At 34.9% G+C, this 16,293-nt stretch overlaps 1 protein-coding gene across 1 annotated transcript; it reads left to right on the top strand.

Moving 5' to 3' along the window:
- Positions 1-9,738: 9,738 nt before the first annotated feature.
- LOC114178916 (negative regulator of systemic acquired resistance SNI1) lies at positions 9,739-16,237 on the top strand. The gene is made up of 15 exons (XM_028065063.1): positions 9,739-10,040; positions 10,301-10,367; positions 10,526-10,619; positions 10,721-10,789; positions 10,886-10,969; positions 12,556-12,627; positions 13,340-13,409; positions 13,486-13,535; positions 13,774-13,989; positions 14,077-14,147; positions 14,272-14,341; positions 14,609-14,674; positions 14,801-14,953; positions 15,454-15,587; positions 15,874-16,237. The coding sequence occupies exons 1-15, from the start codon at positions 9,926-9,928 to the stop codon at positions 15,944-15,946; spliced, it is 1,404 nt and encodes a 467-aa protein (XP_027920864.1). The 5' UTR covers positions 9,739-9,925; the 3' UTR covers positions 15,947-16,237.
- Positions 16,238-16,293: the final 56 nt, after the last annotated feature.

Here is a 16,293-nt window from a genome sequence, read left to right as displayed (position 1 = left end):
ACGTGACAGGATAATGTCACGTGTGACAACTGTCATTGTACTGATTCCAATTTAGTACCCATATGTACCTGCTTGTTTCAATTTAGTCCCCACTTTTGTGCCTTTAGTTCAATTTTATCCCAATTTTTTTAAATAATTGAAGAAGATTTTTTAAGTCAATTTTTTATAAGATTAAAAGTAATTAAGCATAAATATTTTTACAACATTAAGTACTATGATATTTATATTAAAATTTAGTTGTACAAAAAATGTTATACTAATAGAACAATATAATCATCTACTCTTTTTTTTCAAAGTAAAACAATATTGTTTCTGTCGAATTCAAGACCAAATCTATTATTTGTATAAATGTTATACTAATATTTTTTTATCAAAAATAACTTTTTAGCATATTATGTTATTGTATATTATTAACCCATATCTTGTCAATGTTTTCTTTGACCACTAAATTTTAAGATAAATATAAGTACTTAATTTTGTAAAAATAATTATACTTAATTAGTATTAATCTTATAAAAAAATGAATTAAAAAATATACTTCAATTATTAAAAAAAATTGCGACAAAATTGAACAAAAAAGACAAAAGTGGGTACTAAATTGAAACAATCAGGTACATATGGGTACTAGATTGAAATAAGTACAATGACAGTTGTCACACGTGGCATTATCCTGCCACGTGGCACTGACATTGTCACGTGTCAAAACAGGGACTTGACACGTGGCAGCAAAAAATTTTTACAAAAAAATTTAAAAAAAATTTAAAAAATTTTAAAAAAAAATTTAAAAAACGTGAGAGTGACACGTGGCCTGCCGTTAACGGCGTTAATTATTTTTTTCTGAAAGGGACCTGACTGATGCATTTTTTCAAAAATGGGGACGCAATTGACACTTTTTTTTCGGCGGGTACCAAATTGACACACTCCTGCCAAAGTGGGTACCATCCGAGTAATTAAACCTTATTTATTTTAAGTAATATTCCTTAGGGATGTTACAACTTACATGACGTGGAAAAGTACTAGCTCAAGTGGTTGAAAGTACTTGATTGTGTGAGAGGACTTGGGTTTGAGTCTTATGTGTGCCAATTGTGTGTTAATTAATTTTATTATTTTTATGATATGTTTGGGTGTGATAAGAGAGTATAAATTTCTATATCTATAGAAATTATCATGAAACAGGAATTGGTTGAGTTGGTTGTGCATTAACTTGATAATTGAGTGGTTGTGTGTTTGAACTTTGTTTAGAGCAAAATCATAATATTTCATTTCTTTTGCCTTCTTAGGGAAGAATTTGAGTAGGTGAAGAGTTGGAGGCGAGTTCTACGAATATGGACAAAGACAAAGGAGTTAGGAGGCTTAATTGGACTTTAAGGACAAAAATTAAGTAGAGAATTTAAATTTAATTTCGTTTGTATTTTATTAAAATTATTTTTAGGGCTGAAAAGAGAGTTTAGAACACTAAAAGAGTTGAGTTAGGAAGGCTTTAGAAGGCTGGGAGAAGGTCTTAAGGATGAAGATTAAAGTTGGAGCAAAGGAGAGTGTCCATAGATTAATTTTTAGCAGGAATTACAGGTTAGGGGAAGTTATACATGTTTTCGTTTTCTTACCTTTTGTTTTTCGATGAACGTTGTGAAATTTGTGCATGATGGTATGGTTCTTATGAGTTTCATATGATGCTTTTCTTTGGGTTATGGGGTATGTAAAATCCTTACGTATGGGGTAATGGGTTCTCCTTGAACCTGTTGGGGCGGCTTTATTGTTTGCTTTGGTTATTCGCGTTTCTGTCGGACTCTCACTTAAGGTATCTCTTGGTTCATTCACACTACTGTAGTTTGCGGTGCAACCATAGTTTAAATTGGTTTATTTATTTTTCTTGCCTTTCCTTTCTCAATTGGGGCCACGGCGGAACATTAAAGAGTGCAGGGTCATTGTGTTTTGTTGGATTGGTTGTTGGAATAGCGTGCTGGTGTGCATGGGCGTGAGTTGTTCGTTCGGGTTTCAACAATTACATTAGATATTATGGCTTTGAATGATAAAACCGTGCAGGGGTAGCGAGAGCCATAGTGGTTGTTAAATGCAGGGTTTTTTTGGGTGGTCATGCTTTTCTTCTTTTTTTCCATACATTGACAGTGGTTCATTCACGGGAGTTTATTATGATCTGTTTCACTTTCTTTTAGACTTACGTTGGTGCTTTGACGTTAGCATGGTGGAAGACAATCATTGGTTCATGCTCCCAATATAAGGCTATGACAGTGGGGTTTCAAGTTAATAGGATTTTGGTTAGTTTTGTGTTGTAGAAATCCTTAGCATGCAGGTGTATTATTTTTGTGGCAAAGTTGGGAACGTAAGTGATGGATCCTTTCTCTTCAATTGTTTTGGTCCATGTGATTATTTGTTTCTGGTTAGCGTCAGGGTTAGTGATGTGTATTCTGCCATTGTTTAACTTTTATTCAACTACATAAAAGCTTATTGGTTGGTGAAGAAATGAAGGCAAAGTTTCATTAACTTTTTCTATTGGCCGCAGGTCCCACACATAAAGCATTTTGGCTTCTATTTTTTTCTTATACGTACATGGTGAGCTAAAAGCTTATTGGTTGGTGAAGAAATGTAGGCAAAGTTTTATTAATTTTTCTATTGGCCGCGGGTCTCACATATAAAGCATTTTGGTTTCATTTTTTTTCTTATACGTACATGGTGTGCTAAAACCTTAATGGTTGGTGAAGAAATGTAGGCAAAGTTTCCTTAACTTTTTCTATTGGTCCCGGGTCCCACACAAAGTAATTTTTGGTTTCCTTCTTTCCTTATACGTATATCGTGTACTTAAAAGATTATTGGTTGGTGAAAGAGAAAAAGATGCCAAGTTTCTTAAAAATTTTCTCTTGGTCGCGGGTCCCACACGAAACCTTTTTATTTTCTTCTTTCCTTATATGGATATGATGTGCTAATCCTATCCATGCTCCGCTTGTGTTTTTCTCTTTTATTAAATATCTATATGGTTTTAGTTAGTGAATATATATTGGTGTAGTTATGATTAACGTATTGGAGGGTGATGTTGCATTTTGAGTCATGTTATAATAAGTAAATATGTGTTCTTGTAATCTGGATTGTGTGCCTTGAATGTTGGTTCATTAGAACCTGTGTCTGAGAGTGCAGAAACCAGTACATCTGAGTTATTGGTGTAGCGCCTGGCGTGTGGTTTGAACTGCCAGGCGAGAGCTACAAAATAGGTAGTTTGGAGCGCATTATCCCTAGCGACATGAGTGTTGCGCCAATAGGTTTTAGGTGCAGAGTTGGATCGCGAGGAGGATTTCTACACAGTTTTGGATGGAGGTCATGATGTGATGCTTTGTTGGGGCCCAGTTACGAGTGTAACTCGTATTGGGGTAACACATGGCCACTCTATAGTCGACTTGACATAAGCCAACAGGCTAATCTATGTTTATTTGCTTTGTAGGTGAATTAGGAGTAAAAAAGCAATGTTAGGTGGCGCATGGTGATTGGGAAGCATAAATGATGTGGAGAAGAGAGTAAAGCAAAGGCATAAAGCATAAAGTAAAAGGCATGAAGCAAGTGTACCTATGTACCTTTGGTCTCTTTTGTTTTTAGCACACTTTGGCCACTTTTTGGAGACATATGAGACACATTCTTTGTCTCCTTTTGTGCTAGAACAAAATTAGCCTTGCACACACCATAGTTAGCTCTTTTGTCTCTCAATTTTGTAACCTTATTTGACCTAGTTTCTAGAAGCTAGGGTTATCTTTTTGTAGAGACATCCTTAGGTATCTTTTATTTGCTTAGAGGCCCATAAACTCTTCTATATAAGGGGTGCTCTTAGACATGGAAAAGGGTTGAACATTTTGAAGTAAAAACACTCTTGTGTCTCAACCATTTGTGAGAGTTTCCTTCCTAGGGAGTGAATACTTTTAAGCCTTATCTTGCATAGCAAGTGGCCATGGCTTCTAGTCTTGCCTTGTAGTGGCGTGCTTCTCACAGTTTTACCATTTCTTTCCTTTCTATTTTATGTTTTCTTCTTCCTTTAATTGTTCTTGGTTTTTTATGGTTTATGTGATTTCCATTTCCTTTTCTTTTTGAATCAATCCATCATCTTCTTCTCTTGAGCTTTGTGAAAGAAACCTTTACATCTAGATAACATGCTATCTTAATGTCCAGTGGGGATTTCACTTAGCTTTCTTAATCAACTCACACCATATTCAATAATCTTAGAAAAGAACAAGATAATCCTTCATCAGGTAGCGGTATTGACATCATCCTAGAAGAGTTTGACAACCTCATCCTAGAACATGCCATTCGTTTCAACTTCAACGCTTCGAAAAATAAGGTCGAGTATGAAGCCTTGATCATTGGGTTGTGTCTAGCTCACAAGTTAGGGGTAAAAAAACTACATTGCTATAACGCTCCCAACTAGTCACGGGCCAAGTCAAAGGAAGCTACTAAACTAAGAAGCCTTCCTTACTAAACTACTTTCACATGGTAAAGAACCTTTAAGAACGGTTCAACGAGTTCAAAATTAATCACGTGCCAAGAGAAGAGAATGACGAGGTCAATGTACTTTCGCAACTCGCCAGTACAAAGAAACCTAGACAAGATAGGTCTCTCGTCCAGCACAGTCTCTCGAGCCTAAGCTCGAACCATGAAGACGTCTTTTAAATCTCTTTAACCTCACTAAGTTGGATGACCCACTTCTAAATTATGATGACTCGACAGAGGCAAAACACATACGACGACAAGCATCATTCTATACTGCCAAAAATGGGGAACTCTTTAGAAGAGGTTTCGCTGCACCTTTACTTAAGTGCCTGGATCAAGAACAAACCTGATACATACTCGTCGAGATGCATGGCGGCATATGTGGCATGCACTCTAAAGCTCAATGCATGGTCGAACAAGTACTGAGAGTCAGGTATTATTGGCCTACAATGAGACAAGTTGCTCATGAGCACATCAAGAAATGCCAAGAATGTCAATAGTTTGGTCCACTACATTAGGTCCCTCCTGAAAAGTTACACACTATAATCGATCTCTGGCCATTTACTACTTAGGGAATGGACATACTCGACCCTTTTCCACTAACAAAGGACAAGTCAAATTCCTCATTGTGGCCATATATTATTTTATTAAGTGGATAAAAGTTGAACCACTGCTACCATCTCAGTCCAAGAGTTCCAAAAGTTTTACTGGAAGAACATCATTTGTCGACATAGGTTATCGCATTATCTAGTCACTAACACCGATTAACAGTTTATCGATGTCGGTTTCAAGTAATTACTAAGCCAACCAAGATAAGGCAAATGAGAGTCTCTACTACTTGGAGGAGAAAGACCTCACGATTTTTGGTTGAGACCATGTAAGTGTCTTACTTCAAAATGTTCAATCCTTTTACAAGCTAAAGAGCACCCCTTATATAGAGAGTTATAGGGGCCTCTAGGAAATAAAAAAAAAGTACAAAAGGATAACCTACAAAGGGAGTGCTCTAATCCATCTCCATTAGTGATCATCTTACCCTAACCATGTTTAACCTACAAAGAAAACAAGATCTTTAACAAGTCAACATGTTGACTTGAGCCAAGTCAACTCTAGTAAACTAGTCAAACCTAGTCAAGGTCAACAAGTCAACTAAGATTGATCTAACCAAGCCAACTTTAAGGAATTTCAATATAAGAAAATACTAAATAAAGAGAAATAAGAAGGAATAAAAGTTTCTCCTTTACTCATGCTTCTAGTGATCCTTCTTGGGAGAGCTTCCATGGCATCTTGTGTGGTCAAGCCTTCATCATTTTCCCGTCGAGCTCTACAATATTTTGATATTGGAATTTTGAGTTGTTTATTCTCGGATACTTAGGTATTTGAACATTGAACTTCCCTTCTATTTGGGAACTAGAGCACTGAGTTCAATAAATTCTTTTTGTACTTGGGTATTGGAACACCGAGTCGTTATTGTACTCGGGTATCAGAATGTTGAATTGCTCTTGTACTTAGGCAATCGAACATCGAGCTTTTCTTATACTTGGGAACTGGAACGACAAGTTTACTCATGTATTCAAACACAAAATATCAAATTGTTGTTGTTCTTGGGCATTGGAACGCAAAGGTGTTTTTGCACCCGAACACTGGATTACTGAATTGTTCGTTGGTCAATTAGGATAGTGCACCCATCAGTTGGAAATGGTGACAATGATAACTTTTAGATTGGCAAAGCCCCATATGGTAGTTGGGGTATATCTCAAAGTGTGAGATATTGATCACAATCACGAGATACCCATGGCGCAAGGTTGTGCATTGCTCCTCCATTGTTAGGGTTGTGATTGTTTTGTCTAAAGAGTGCATTCCTACGATCGTTGACTTTAGACTCTACTCTTGTAGGGTCATGGGACCCAACCACTCTTTCACGTCTGTGAGGTGAAGTGTGATCTCTCTTTGACCTTCGAGACTCTACTTGCGGTCTACTCTTCTAATCCCAACATTCTGGAGATCAAAATTATATCTTATTGTAGTGGTTGTGCGAGCCTTCACTACTCGGAGGGAGTTCATCAATTGCTTCTTCGAGTATTCCTATTGGAGAGATCTTTCTTTCTCCATTTTGTCATGTTTCTGGCTCTTTTATTCAAGTATTGTATTTATTTGCCACTTCTCTTATGCAGACTTCTTCCTGGACCTCATGAATGAGATCTAGACCAGTTTGGAGTTCTTCTTCGTTGTGTTCTTCATCAAAGTGTTGTTTTGTCAAGCTCTAGTAATGGTGAATTCTTTTTTTCTTTCTATGAGGAAGCGTGAAAATAACTTGTTGATGCTTTGGGTTTGTAATGAAGGATGGTGTAAGTTGATACCGAGACCATCCAAATTTTCTATTATACGGTGCATAGAAGTTTTCTAGAGGAAAATATTTTTTAGAGTTTTATAGAGTTGACTCTCAAGAAAGAGAGATGAGTCACAATGGACAGACTTAAGAACCTTATATTTCCTAGCCAGAGTTTTCATCAAATACCATTTATAAATTTCCTTATAGAAATCCATGCTTTTGATTTGATGAAATATCCTTAACCAAGACACAAACACTCTGATTGAGAATATTCTTCATACTCCCAAGTTTCTTCTTGTAACTTATACATATCGATATATTAGCATTCTCATGCATCGAGGATTTTTTGGTCATCGTGGTTACAATTGATTTGTAAGTTATCATCATTACGAGCTTCATCTTTGAATTGGAGTCTTAAGCTCTCAAGAGTCGAGCTATTACGTCCTTGTTGAAAATCTATAGGATTTAATAGAGAGGAAAAATCTACTACCTTATGTGTCGCTCTTAACGCTTTTGAAATAAATTTTGAATGACTCTGCATTCGAGGTGATGTGTCACTCTTAACACTTTTGAAATAAATTTTGAATGCTTTACATAGGAGGTTATGCGACATTTTAACACTTTTAAAATAAGTCATGAATGGCTTTGCATATGAAGTTATACGTAACTCTTAGCATTTTTAAAATAGATCTTGAATGGCTCTACATCTACAGTTATGCATCACTCTTAGTGCTTAGGCCAAGCTTTACAAGAAGGGTGCCAAAACCTTATCTTCATGGTGTGGGCAGCAAACATTTTTTACAATGACATTCACAACCCTATTATTTTGGGTAAAGCAAAACACCATGATTCCTTGTTTCACTACATGGAAAGAACTAGCCATCATGTCATCATTCAACAAGCTCGAAGTGAACCCATTGAGCGATACTGACATTGCAACCACACTATCACAGATGGCCTCGTCAAACGCCACCAAGATCAGCTCATCACCAGTGATGGGGGGATGTCAACAAACCTTGCACACAATTGATGAAGCCTTGGTCAAAGATGTTAACTCCAGGGACGACATTGGTAACAAACACGCAATTGGAGTCGATGGCGTCCTAGATGCAAATAGTGCAATCATCTAAGGTGGAGTAGAGATGCCCTAGAAATGGCCGACGAGGTAGTGAAGGAAGGTGAGCATGGTGAACTGGTGCTGCTCCACTAGTTACAACAGTTATAACGACCTTCAGGCAGGTGTGGCGGTGGATTACGATGGCAACGCTTGAGATCTAGTGGGAAAAGATGGAAAATGAAGGTGATGATGTGTCATCATTGGCTGGTCAAATTTTTTACTAAGGATGATGAACATGTGGCAACTTTTCATTGGGCAGATTTAGACAGTAAGGATATCTATGTTGTGGCCTCTTATTGGTCAACTTTGTGAATAGAGAATTGTTTAAAAAGTGGAGTGCATAACTAAATTAAGGGGGTGCACAACATATATTTCCAAAATTTGCCAATTTTTTGTCTTTTTCTAAAGGTGTTTTGTAATTTCTTTATTTTCACACCTTGTATGAGTTTAGATAACTTTAACTACATCAACAAACATTAGAATATCCAAGAAAATATTATATCTAACTCAAATGTTATTTTCTATGCATTTTTATCTCACAAGGCCACCATTGGAATTTGGCCTTATTTTGACATTGCTTTGTAATTTCTTTATTTTCACACCTTGTATGAGATTAACATAACTTTGGCTACATCATCAAGCATTAGAATATCTAAAAAAATATTTTATGCAACTCAAATACTATTTTCGATGTGTTTTTATCTCACAAGATCACCATTGGAATTTGGCCTTTTCTGAAGGTGGTTTGTAATTTCTTTATTTTCACACCTTATATGAGATTAACATAACTTCAGCTACATCAACAAACATTAGAATATCCAAGAAAATATTTTAAGCAACTCAAATGCTATTTTTGATGTGTTTTTATCTCACAAGGCCACCATTAGAATTGGCCTTATTCTTACGTTTTGTAATTTTTTTTTATTTTCACACCTTGTATGAGATTAACATAACTTTGGCTATATCAACAAACATTAGAATTTTCAAGAAAATATTTTATACAACTCAAATACTATTTTTGATGCACTTTTATCTCACAAGGTCACCATTGGAATTTGGCCTTATTCTGATGGTGTTTTGAAATTTCTTTATTTTCACACCTTGTATGAGAGTAACATAACTTTAGTTGTATCAACAAATATTAGAATATGTAATCAAACTTCTAGGATTTAGTCCCATATACAGTTAATATATGAATATTTGCACTAACAAATATATCTCAGAATATTTTCCAATCACTTTAAATCAATAAAGTTAAATAGGCTTGTTGAACTGCATCACTTAATATATTTAATATATTTGTTGCATCGACTATATAAATATTTTTTATATTCTATAATATACAACTCAAAATGCAAACTTGTATTGCAAACTTATACTTTGGATAATACTTTCCAGAATACAAACTTATATTTTGGAATATGCTATTCATGATATAATTTTTCATGCAAATTTATCTTTTAGAATACAAATTTATATATTAAAATTCAAAGTTGTATTTCAAACTGTACATTCTAAAATATAAAATAAAAATACATTTTAATTTACATAACCCTAAATGCTATACGGATTTGATTTATTTGTATTCCATCAAGTTTTATATATTAAGATGTATAATTCGGAATATAATTTAAAATACAAATTTATATTTTAAATTATGTATTTAAAAATACAAATTTATATTTTGGATTTACAGTATAACTCTAAAATAAATTACACCAAGGTAAAACCACGTTAAAAAAATAGAGCCCTATTAAGGAATTTGCAGAAAGAATACGGTGATGTTGCAGGAAAGAAAATAAAGATAAATTGGTCATATAATCACGCATGGGTGCACGGTGAAATTATAGGGGTGGAGGAAGAAATGTCCTATCTGGTAACCAGTCCCATAAGTCTTCGCCAAATTTTGGCGGGAATATATAGTTTGCGCTCATGAAACTCTAGCAGTATTTTTTTTTTTTTCTGTTTGTGAATTGGCAAAAGTGAGTGCGGATATGGTGAACCCTAGCAATAGTGAAAGATGGAACAGAGCAGGGATCGATGATAACATGTTGGCCATGTTTGATGCATCCGAAACTAAGGATCCTCACCAAGATGCCCTCGATGACCGTACGAAAAACCCTTTTTTCTTTGTCTTTTTTTATATAATATTGTTAGGTTTGGTTTTTCTCCCCATTTTCACTTCATCTTTCCACCACGTTCGTGCCCACAAGGAAAATCGATGTGCTTTAGCTAATTGAACGTTGGGGTGACCGGAAAATTCGAACTTGAGTACAATTTGGTTTGGGTTTCTTTCGAAAAACAATAATATATACGAATTTTAAATGACTAAAACGAGTTATTTTTGCTTCTATGGTTCGTATGTGCAGGAATTGCTTTTCTTGATGTTGTTCGCGCATCTTCAATTGGGCCTGAATATGGAAAACCACCCACTTCGTAAGTGTTTTTATATCAATGTGTGAACTCCTAAAACTGTGATACCCCCAGTTCTGTTCTTTTCCACGATCATGGTCTATTCTCCGTAGGCAGGTTTTGTTTTGGGAGAGTAAATTGCGTTTTGTGTCTAATACTGTTCACTGAGGCTTAATCTCCAGAAAAATTTTTGGGGCAGTCTTCCACATGCTGAGGACAGGGAACTCTCTAGAAATTATTGTGGGAAGTTATAAGCTTCTGGTAGATTTAGACAAGGTATTTGAATGCAACTTGAGACATGACATTCTATCTTGGTATTCATAGGCCCTGATTGTAACTGATACCCCTTTACATCTGTGACTTCTTTTCGGGTTTAGCACTTCCCTCGTGTGTATTTATCCCGATCGTCGTCTAACTCTCCATCGAAATTGGTTGCGGTTAAAGAGGTACACATAAATATAAGTCATCTCAGTATGTTATTTTTGTTCTATTCTGGGTTAGTTAATTGAACTTATTTGCAAATATGAAATATTATCTGTCAGGCATGGTCTCCATTTATTGATTGCCTGGATAATGGCACTGCTGAAGCAGGGGACAAACAGTCTAGTGGACCCCTTGACCCCTCTGTGAGCTTATTTCTTCTGTATTTTCTCCTTTAGTTTTTTAGTTCTTTCATTTAATCGTAACAATTTCTTCTGCCATGATTGCATTTTTTTCTATCCTTATGTGAGCTAAACTAAAATAATAGAAGTATTTATTAACTTGTCTTGGCAAATTTATTGCTCTAATGCATTTAAAAATTTAAAAGTGCAATATAGAATTACTTATTTTTCCAAACATTTTCTCTTTATCTCTTATTTTTATAATACTTTTATGTTGTTTCTTTTTTATCGTTACAAAATTTGTGATAATCTATTAAGAGCCTGCTTGTGTGATTGCTATAGTTGAACTATATAGCTTTAATTTATTCTATAACAATACCTCTCTTTGTCTACAAAATTCCAATTTCCAAACCGTTTCTCAAAACATTTCTCTGAAATTGCCATGCACATGGTTAAATGTACCAGTAATATAGGAGATCACTTATGTTCACCTTTTACATGTTTTGTAGAAATTCATTCTATTTCTAAAGTTATCTAAGTATGTGACTTCACTTTAGGTAATCTATACTAACTTTTGTTTTGTTGCATAATATAAGCATGGTAGTTGAATCGTGAATCGTATCGTGTATCGGAGAGCTTAAATTTTGGATCGTGAATCGTACGATTCATAAACATTTTATAAACATTAAAAGAATGCAGTTTATACTTAAATATATAAGATAGATAAATATGTAAAGAGAAAATTAATAACAAAACAATCTCATAATCAAAATAGAGTAGTTGTATCTATGTTTATCTACCACAAAGTTTCATAATTTCAACAACATGGCCTTCAAAAAACAATGTGGTTGCTGCATAAGATTCCTTCAACTATAGTTATATGCTACTAAAAAAATTATGCATTATAGCCATCCAAAAAATAAGTGTTTGCTCCTTGTATCCTTGTATCCCCCACTGTACTACAAACACAGAAGCTCAAACCCACTGAACAAACGAACAAAGGCATGCACGAGATGATACGGAACCACCACCACAACACCGTGCAACCAACACTTTCCATTGTGCGACCACCGCAACAAATAGAGATGACGTGATCACAAGAGGCAAGGAGGAGAACATGTTTTCGAGTACACTAACCTTAATAAGTAACATTAATTAGTTTCAATGTGCGAAAAATAAAGGGGGGAAAAATTAGGGCTTCAATTTGGGGTAAATTCGTATCGTGAATCGAATCATGATTCACACGATTCGAACTCGTATCGTACGATACAAGTACGATACGGGAGTAAAAATGATACAACTCACGATACAACTCACGATTCGTATCGCCAGGGACATGAATCGTTTCATATCGTACGATTCGTATCGTGAATAGTACAATACTTACTACAATGAATATAAGAAAGGACGCACTCACATTTTCAACAGAAGTTTTATAATTGATAATAAAGGCACTGCAGTTCACTGAACTAATATATATTTTTAATTTTATATAATTTTGTTTATAAAATTTAGCATTAACTAGGTTCTCTCAGATGTATTTCTGTTAAATTGCATTTTGATATTGAGTTCTTACACATTTTTGTTCTTTACGTTTTCCACCTACTTAGAGCTTTCAGCTCCTGATTGAAGACGTTGCTGAAATAATATCTGGGAGCAAATTGCAAGCAGCCAACATGGAGGTTAGTTCACCAATGTTATAATTCCTATCTAGAATTTTGTGTATATTTGTTATACATTTATCGTTAGAGAGTAGATTCAATCTGGTAAATTTTCATTCCTGCTGAGTTTATTATGTGTATGTGTTATAGGACCTTATTATGAGAGTGTTATTGTCATTTTTGTTAGTTAGAAGAACAAACTTAGTTGTAAAATCATCATGGATAGTCACACGACTTTTATGTTTCAATCTTGATCAGTGAAATCTAATGATCAATATTTTCTCTTCTACACTCAGAAAGACTCCTCATTTGATATGCTCTCTGTGTCAGTGTGTTAGAGGTGGTCATAGGACAAAAAGAAGTTGGAACGACCTTTACCGGTCTATTATAAAAGAAGTAAAAAGAGGTTGAATTGTTGTAATTAGTTGTAACAGGTAGTTAGTATGCTATTTAGCCTAATAAACAGGTCCTCTCTTGTAGTGTTTATTTTTTCAGCTTATGCTTTTTACATTGATGTACTGGGATTTTCCAGAGTCAAAAGGACGGTGCTCTTTTTGGGGGTAATTTTGTTTACCCAGGTGTGTGTGTGTTGCTACAAGTGATGTAAAGAAATCCAAACTCTTTCGGTTACTCTGTGTTAGTAGCAGAGTAGGTGTTGTGTGTTAGGATTTTGGTTTCTTGGTTCCTAACAAGGTGGATGGGTGTTTAATATCTTTGCATAATCTTGCTGCAGCCCTTGAGGAACATGTTACTCTTCCAGTACCTTGTCATTGTTTTTGAGGATGATTTTATACCACGCAATGGTAATGTATGAAGTTAAACTCATCTCTGCTATCACCATGCCTTAGCAAAATACTTATTCTATCTATTTTATTGCAGCATCCTCGGAATGGAACATGCAGAGGGAGTCTTTGCTTAGCCTGCTACTGGTATTTGTTTTTATGCCAAAACTATACTGATCATACTGTGTAAAAGAAGATTTTTTGCGTAACCAATTAACAATCAAACATATTGATTATGGTGCTATGTGAAAACTGATACTCTTGTACTCTTTTTTCCATTTGTCCTGTTGATGGGATATTTATGCATCTTGACTCCATCACCTTGAAAACTTTCCTTTCCCTTTTGGTTTTTTGCCAAAATATATGTTTTATGTTGTTTTGGCAGGGATCTAGGAAAATAAATTACAAAAGCTTGATGAAGGATTGCTTGACAATTATTTGTCAACTATCTCAACTTCTTCAAGGTGAATTCAGTAAACATTTGGAGCTTCAACAAAGTTCTAAATCTAAGTTATCCAGAAATTGTCATGTTGCATTGTCTCTTTCTTTATTTGGAGTATTAAAGGACACATGTGTTTCAATGGAGAAACTTCTAGTGATGGTAAGTTCCTGAACAATTTTATTCATTTTATTTGCGTAAACATCAAACAAGTGTTCTGTTTTTTTCTTACATTCTGAGTGATTTTAGATTATGAACCTTGATATGGCAAGGAAGAAAGCAGATATGGAAGGTCACACTACAAGAGCAGACAGTCCAAGGTAACTTGTAATTTTGTTTCTTTACAAAGTGGAAACTTTGAGTTGATTTTCTTGTTTCTTTATAGGTCAAATTCTTTTGATAACATACATTTAATAATATTGTATTTTGGTGCAATTGGTGCAGAACACCTTTGATGGAGATAATTCTTGATGAACTAGCTTACAACAAAGATAGTGTCCCTCTTTTTTTCAAGGTTGCTCCCAAACACAATTACTGTCTGTGCCCTTTCCCTCTCTATTCCTCTCACCCACCTCTCTTTCATTGTTCATAACTGTCTGTATACACGACTAGATGAATTACATACATAGGATTCGGGGGTTTGCCACATAATAGTGTATTATTGGTTGACTTGACACGTCCTACTTGTGTAGTTACTTTCCAATTCCAATTTCAAGTCACTTTTTGGGGGAATTATCTAGTGGATAACAGTTTCTTCTGCTTTTCATGAGAATCTCTTCAGACCTTCAGTGAACCGAAGTTGAAGCTGGAAATAGTTGTGCAGTATCTGTGGAAATACATAACCAAGGTAATCTAAAGGTGGACTTAATGGTATACTTTCCTCCTTCTGAAAGGGAGGCTCTATTAGTTGTATGGTAGTAGCTTTTTTGATAATCTCTTGATTTAACTATCTTTGTTTTATACAAAATTGCAGCCTTCCGTTCGCACTCGTAAGTCAAGTGATTATATTGAAGATGCAACATTTGGTGGGGCTTTGAAATGCTTTTCAAATAAAACTGGCACTAAGAGCTTAATGAAAAAAATTGGTGTAGATGTAATTCAATTCCTTCTGGCCCATGGTTTTCAGGTACTTGTCTTATTCAGGAATCAATGAATATATATTGATTTCAACATGTAGAAATACTATCATAAACAAAAGGAATACAAAGATTGATCCTTTCACGAAGAGAAAACTAAATCTGCAAAATAATACAACATAAACAGTATTTCCCCTCTTACAATCTCCATCATATGTAACTGGCTAACCTCTTAACATACATATGGTAACTATCCTAATTACTGGTCCGTATTCCTAACAAATTTGTAATCTTTCTAAAGAAGAAACAAAGAACAGAAACGAAGAAGAATGTCATAATTAAAGTCAAACAAACCATAATAGACAGAGAGTTTCCTTATTCCTAAGGGTGGGATACCGATCACATGGGATAGAGAGACGAACTAGAGGTTTTGTCATCTGAATTTTTTGAATATGAAACTAGTCAATGAAGCATTTGAGAAGCTAAAGTATTAATTCACACTCCTTGAAAATCTAATTCCTTTTTGAAATGTGTTTTTATTGGCTTTCAGGCTCAATTGTCAATATTGTCAAATGGAAATGCTGATGCCAACATTTCTGGTGACAAAGAAGGGGGAGTCGGTGCTCTTGTGGATTTGTGCCAGAATTTTATCTCTGCTTTTAATGATTTTAGAAGCACGGATGCGTAAGGGAACCATTAGGATTTTAATTCACATTGCTTGCGTACTTTTCATTTGTGTTTTGGTATATCATGACTGTTGATCGTATTTTATTAACTTACAAAAAGTTTAAAATTTGCATTTACTATTGGTACATAAAACTACACTAATTTCTTTCCATGCTTGAATATTACCAAAACTTTGAGCTGATCCTATAATTCTCTTATTTTTGGTGGGTGGAGGAGACCCGTGAAGTCTTTCTTCTGTTCACGATGTTGACAATTTTCTAATTTGATATTTGTCATGGTGTAGGCATATGGAGATATTGTCGATTGGAAAAGAGGCACTATTTACTGCAGCAACTATTATCGCCGCTAAATCATAGGAGTGCAAGTAACTTCATCACTAATTCCGCTTGGTAAATACAGGATCAACTCATTCTGCCCAATAATAACTGCTTTTGATTTCATGAATTCACTGTTTATTCAGAATTGATGCCTTTGTAGCCAGTTTTGTTAAATGGTTGCGGCATGTCTCTTGCTTTTCCATCTCATCTCCTAAGATCCTTCGGCTAATGGAACTTCTAAGTTAACGTCATTCTTGTTTTCATGCATTATATTTTTATTTGCATACAACAAATTTATGTACATACATAATTCGTATATATTTCAACCTTCATGAAACTTCTGCAATTTACCTCGTTGGCTTTCAACCATTTTCCACTATATACAA

The sequence above is a fragment of the Vigna unguiculata genome, chromosome 3 (genome assembly GCF_004118075.2).
Source record: "Vigna unguiculata cultivar IT97K-499-35 chromosome 3, ASM411807v1, whole genome shotgun sequence".
Classification (NCBI taxonomy): domain Eukaryota; kingdom Viridiplantae; phylum Streptophyta; class Magnoliopsida; order Fabales; family Fabaceae; genus Vigna; species Vigna unguiculata.
This window is presented reverse-complemented; position numbering and strand designations above follow the sequence as displayed.